Source organism: Lipophrys pholis (assembly GCF_963383615.2).
Source record: "Lipophrys pholis genome assembly, chromosome: 12".
In the NCBI taxonomy this organism is placed as follows: domain Eukaryota; kingdom Metazoa; phylum Chordata; class Actinopteri; order Blenniiformes; family Blenniidae; genus Lipophrys; species Lipophrys pholis.
The window spans coordinates 25,176,396-25,182,919 of NC_137641.1; the positions used below are offsets into that span (position 1 = coordinate 25,176,396).

Below are 6,524 nucleotides of genomic sequence, written 5' to 3' on the forward strand. Positions count from 1 at the left end.
TTTCTATATATTGTAATAAACTTCTTACCGCACATGAGCTGTAATTGCCACTATATCAGTTGGACTAAATTAACCCTGAGTTAAGTTTCCAAATTTGGTAACTTTCACATCCGTTCCCACTGCTTGTGTCAGACAATAAGATCTTTCAACATCTTTGTACAAACAATTTAGTAAATCCAGTATGAAATTTAAGGCCTTTACAGATTTCTTAAGTTATGAATTGATGTGTAAAAAGTGATTTTGTGTCTGTAGGATGGAAATTTTAAAGTCTTTTAGTCAGTTCCATACAAAGAGTTGATATTTAATTCTGAATTTGTTGAGCTTGAAGGTGTATTTAATTGGAACTTGTTGTCTTTGACAAACTCAATTGATTGTTGGGTAAAAGGTCTGTGAAGGAATCATCATTCTGTGTTCTGAGTTTGTCAAATCTCAGAAAATTGTGAGGTAAACAAGCTAAATCATCATCATGTCAAAAAGTAAAGTCTGGGAAAATTAAAAACAAAGTCTTGGTCTGCGATATTGAGAATCTTTGTGTGCTTTGCTCTGAGTGTGTACATTAAGAATGAATTAAGAAAGCCTACTGTAAGTGCTTGTTTGAAGACAAGTCAAACTATATAACTTTGAATGTATCCCTGCACTGACGTCACTATAACACTATATTTAACTCTCAATCTGTGGTTCTTCTCTTTCTGACGTGTGAGTTATAAACATGTTTTGGAAAACAATAGATTAATTTCTTGGATTCCGGCTTTTAATCCCATAATATGTTTGGTCATTATTTTGAATCTGTGCAGTAGTTTGTCACAGTGAAGTTTTCTTGAACGTTGATGGATCCTCTCACTGTCTCGCCGCGCAGCGTTACCCAGGTCAGGTGACCGTCAAGTCCAGTCGCCTGCGTCTGAGTCAGCCTCACGGCCGGAGGCGGGCCGGACAGCAGCCGAGCATGCAGGCCGCCAGCGTCCAGACCGACTGCATCTCCGACCTCCCAGAACTCTCGGCTCCGCCTCCTCCGGACCCCTGCGGCTGCGACAGCGTGTCGTTGCCGACGGTCGACCTCCAGAGTCTCGACTCCTCTCCCGCCTTCCTCTCGCTGCCTCCACTTTCAGCCTCCCCGCCTGTCCTCTCACTGGGTTCTCCTCCTCCGCCCCCTCCTCCCCCGCCACCGCCACCGCCGCCGCCACCGCCTCCCTCCTTGGAGTACCAGCAGCAGGTGGAAGGAGGAGGGAAGACGCCTCCGAGCGGCAGCCCGGCTCGGCAACTCCTGTGCGAGTCTGACTCGCTGCCGCTGGCTCCATTTTCCCCGCGATTCTTCGACAGCAGCCAGCTGCTGACGGCGAGGAAGAAGCTGAGGAAAACTGCGTCTCTGGACTCGTCACAGTGGAGGAGAGGTGAGAAGACGATCTCAGTCCGGCTGCTTAACAGTGTTGACCACAGTAAACCGCAGCAAACATGATCAGAAATAGGATAGAAGAGCAATTTAGCTCTACTGTGCAGCCAAACTAAGTCATCTTCTTCATTAAAGACATCAAATATAACAAGTCTTCATCCATGGATCATTCTTCAGCATGGATATTTTTTTTTATGTTAATCTGTAAATAATAATTCAACAGTGAAGCTATTTGTCCCCCAAACACAACAGTGACTTTTCCATTTCTCCACTTAAATTGTTCATGTCAAGCATCATGAATGTTTTTGTGTTCGTGCTTGTTTTTGCTCAACTTTGAGATTTATGTGATCATTTGCAGAAAGTACGTACATGCTTGTCAGAGTAATGTAAGAAATGATGTTTTCCGCTGACACATTAAGTCATCCTGGACAGATCATCACACTAAACGTCAGATGGAAAGACTTTTTAATAAAATTATTTTTATATGACCAATTCATGGTGTTTCTAAATGTCCCGCCGCTGTGTTTTCAGCGAGCTCCCCGATGGACGAGGTGCTGGCCTCGCTCAAACGGGGCTGTTTCCACCTGAGGAAGGCCGAGCTGCGGGTTTTGGGGCCCGACCCAGACGACGACAGCAACAACATCCTGGCTCAGATCCGGCAGGGCGTGCGGCTGAGGAAGGTACGGACCCGGCCGGAGCAGCAGCAGCGTCACCCCAAGAGCTTCACCCACTCGGCAGACGCCCTGACGCGCAGCATCCACGAGGCTCTGAGGAGAATCAAGGAGGCCTCGCCGGAGTCGGAGTCAGAGTCAGAGGATGAAGGCCTCCCCTGCACCGACTGGGAAAACTAATGCTTTGGGGTTTTTTTTTCCTTTTTACGGATGTGTGGAGCCAAAATGAAGCAAAAACTGGCTCAAGTTTTTGAAGACAAACCAGGAGACACCCTGGTGCAATTTAAATTGAAAACTTTTTCTTTTACATCAGAAGACTTTTTCATCTGACTTGCTGTTTATAAAAGCAGACCACAAACTTCTTTTTTTGTTTTTTTACACGTCGGTGCACAAAAGTGGCACTCTTGGCGAGGATACAACCTCTAACCTCTCGTGATGTCAAAGTCGTACTGTGGTCGCTGTGATGAGTTTTTCTTTGCTGTTTTTTTGTAGGACGCTTCACTTCCAGCCCCTCACTGAACATGTTTACTGTACATGTTTACTGTATGAGACTTGTACTGTATGAGCGGAGGCTTTCTGGTGCAAAGAGGCCCGTTTGTTACCTGTAGATTTGTCTTTCAGCCTTCAGGACTCGCGCAGGTCATTTTTTACACACCCAAAATCATCAAACGATGGAAAATTGGGTCTTTTTATTTTATCATGGCAGTTTGAAGAGAGAGAGAATCCTAATAATTTTTTTTTTTCTGTTTGAGGATTTCACAACGGACAAATATAACATGGTCTTGCAACAAGAATGAGCTGAGAATGAAGCTTGAATTAGTCCCAAAAGTGAATCTTCTGACTTCATATTGTGTGACAATTCAGGCTGACTCAGATACAGCTTCTTCTTTTTTTTAACAAATAATGTCATACAATAGCAAATGATAGCAAAAACACCAACAAAAAAACAACATTAACCTCATCTCAGAGGTCTACAAACTGTTACCATCAAATAGCCAATCTGCAGCTTGATGACATGTTGGTACCAACGTGCTGCAGCGTCTGTGGCTCACTGATGAGGAGCGAGCACCAATTTTGAGGCACAGATATGTTTCTTGGTGGGGGGGGGGTGCACTGATGAGGCTGAGTGCTAAAGAGACACAGACAGAAAGTGTGACTGGTGGCTCCTATTTGATGCACTGCTGCTTTTTTCACTCCGTCTCATTTCCCTCATTCAGCTTCAATCTACTGTTTCTGTTTTTTTGAGAAATTTTAGCAGAAGCAGTGGAAATTTCTTTTGTATTTAAGCGGTTAAATGGTGACACAACTGCAAACAGACACTACGGGACGTGTATATTGAAGAGAAATTCCCATTTTACTATTAAATGGTTTTTATGGAGAAGCCCTCTTTTTGATGCTCTCAGTAAAAGTATCAAAAGCTTGCCTGATGCAGTGATTTGCATCATAACCTGAACTCCTCCTCCAAGTCAGGACTCTGAATGTACTGGAGTGATGCTTCAACCACATTCAAAAAAAAAATTAAATCTATTTTCTTCTATGTTATGTGGGAATACTTGGCCATAAATCATAGAGTGATGTAATCATAGCCACCCTCACCATTTCTAAATAAGATGTTTACCCAGCGCACACAAAGGATCAGACTTCAGAAAGCTCAGCCCAACTGGGGGCCAAACTAAATATGAAACTTTGCGTTTGCCCTCTGAGACGGCATCTGTTTTGTTGGTAAACTTTAACTGTGTGTGAACCGGCCAAAAGACCTGATATTTCCATTATATTCTGTATATTTCCATCGTTCCATATCTCCAACACTGGGCAACTTAGCACACAAACGTTCTCTCTCTCGTCCGAGGAAGCCGTTAACGCCTGGTCAGTATTTGGCAAAGTGCACGCAATCCATTTCTATTTTAGCTAAATTTGAAGTATAACTGATTACTTGAATCTAGCTTCTGTTTTATTTTATTTTTTATGAATGTGTGTGTATGCGTGATTGTCACTTTTGGAGATGTGTACAAGTGGATTATTGTTGAATATCTGCACAGCTTTATTGCTTTTCATTGATCATTTTGGTGAAAATGAAGATAAAAAGGCAGAAATATCTAACTTCGTTGGCGCTCCACATGTCAGATATTAGAATTAGAGCTTAGAGACGTAAAGCTCAACTATTTTCCACCATTAAAGCCATTTTTTCCAACTAAAAATTAACGTTTGCAACTTCTGCGGCAGTTTTGTACACTAGCTTAGTAGATATATTTTAGGGGACATTTTATTGCATAAAATCACAGGTTATAGGAAACTGGTGGGTGTGTATTTTTCACAATTCTATACTTGTAAAAGTCAAGTAGAAAACCAATAATACTTAGTACTTTAAAAACACTTCAAGGAGGCAGGGGGTTGTTTGTTGCCCTCTGCTGGTAAACAGCAATGACAACATTTGTATGTCATGTTCATTTTTGGAAAGATTGTTTGTTGTCTGCACTGTCATTTTATCCACCAGAGAGCTGCCCTCACTTTCCACTGCCTTGATCTTTTTTTTCTTTGTTTTCCAAGTTTACTCACTTTCTTTACTGGAGTTGTTTGAGTTTGTTGTGTGTGTGATTTTTCTTTTTTTTTATGTTTTTTTTAATCAACAATCAAACCTGTTTTTAACCGTAAAAAGTCACATTTTATTATTTTTTAACGTCTTGTGCACAGAGTTACATAGTTAATGACCTTATTCCTTATTGTTTGTGTTGCTAAATGTGATACAAAAACCAACAGATATTTATCTTAGCTTGGAATATCGACTGGAAACGGGGGGAAACAACTAGTACAGCTCTGTTTAGTGACAACATTGATTTAATATCTGTCTCTGAAGCACATTTAACACGTCAAAACCTAAAACCAGCTATCTTTGGACCAGTAAATCTTTACGGTGGTTAGCAACTACATTACCCATGATGCATCGGGGTAAGATAACGTCACAGAAAGTTCTGATCGCGCTCGTGAGAAGCTACGCGCTTACTCCGGACTTTCTTCGAAAGTAAGTCATTTCACAAGGCGCAAGGCTCTTTTATCCTTCTTCAATACTCGTGTAGCATTTTAGTTGTAAACCAATTCGTCAATAAGTAATTTCAAACTATTTTCCAAGCAGTTTCCTTAGTTGTGCCGATGTCGCTCGGACAGCCTGCTCGACTGTCTCCATGGAAACCATTAACATTTGACCGTTCAATTTGCTAATTTCCTTTAGAAATGAACAATTGTAAACTTTTTTTCAGTTCTGAAATTCTTAACATGTAGTTTCCAATACTTAAACCTGCTTTGAGGTTTTGTTCTTTTTTAAGGTAATTAAATTAGCTTTTATCAGTACATCTCATGGTTTTTGGTTTACAGGAACTGTTAACAGTAAATATGGTAAATATTTCCATAAAGGTAAATTATAGTGCTATTTAAAAAAAGGCAATTAAAAAGGAAGAGCAGAGTCCTGATGAATATTATGTGGACTATCTTATCAAATGTATTGTGGCGTATGAATCAAGATCTACATTTGGTCAGTTCATAACAAAATGTTATATGTTGGAAATGCAGAGCCCTGAGCTGGTTGTTTCCCCTTTGAGTCTGGTCTTTTTTCGCTGAGCTAACTGGCATATTGATGACAGCAAACACTTTACAAGAAAATACAAGGAGATTTTATGAATGAGGTAACTTGTGCTGAAAACAGTTACTGCTGCTATTTGAAGCCATGATGAATATTTTTGCCTGAAGTTCCTCCCCATTCACAGATATCTTTATGTCTACATTTTTAAAAATCTTTTTTTTTTTTTTTTTTACTTTTGTAGAATCCAAATTTTAGATTTTTCTTCCATCTTGAACTCTTTCAACACCTTAATGCACGAGGCTGATTTGAGGAAAAAAAACATCACAACTGAAGTGCAATAATGATGGAAAAAGTCATTTTTATGAATTATTACTGTAAGAAAATGTAAATCCTTAAAAAAAATATCTGCATGCCTAAATGTATTGAAGTATTTATTGAAACTTCAGCTTTTAAAGAATTTTTAAAGCATACAAATGTAAATGTACTTTATAAGGTTCTTTTTTTTGTTTTGTTTCCTATCATGACATTCCTCTCTGCTTTCTATATCCAATTATATATATTTTCTCCTTTTAAAATAAACTGAAACTTCAAGATGTTGCTGATGTTTGAATGCTTGTTGATGAATGATTATACCAGGAGTGATTCTCCTACAATAAAGCACTAAACCTTTTTTCATTGAGAGTATAAAAAGGACTAAATTGAGCAAAGTGACCAAAAGAACAAAGTTTAGTTGCATTCTAGGTAACGTAGGAAAAAAAAAAAAAAAACTTGTTTTGTGTTTATTTGTGATGTGTTTTAAATATTAAGGAGTGATTTTGGAGTGTGGTGTGATTGGTTTCCATGGCAACCATTGATACTGAATGAGAAACACCTCGCAGGTTTATGAAAGAAC

The 6,524-nt window shown here is 39.6% G+C and overlaps 1 protein-coding gene across 2 annotated transcripts in view; it reads left to right on the forward strand.

Moving 5' to 3' along the window:
• The window catches only part of jmy (junction mediating and regulatory protein, p53 cofactor), a 31,045-nt gene extending 24,820 nt beyond the window's left edge, over nucleotides 1–6,225 (forward strand). For both annotated transcript variants that reach the window (XM_080477139.1, XM_080477140.1), the window contains exons 9-10: nucleotides 857–1,388; nucleotides 1,919–6,225. In XM_080477139.1, the coding sequence (XP_080333265.1) occupies nucleotides 857–1,388; nucleotides 1,919–2,238 (852 nt within the window). In that variant the 3' untranslated portion in view covers nucleotides 2,239–6,225. The remainder of the gene's footprint in view (nucleotides 1–856; nucleotides 1,389–1,918) is intronic.
• The last annotated feature ends 299 nt before the right edge of the window (nucleotides 6,226–6,524 follow it).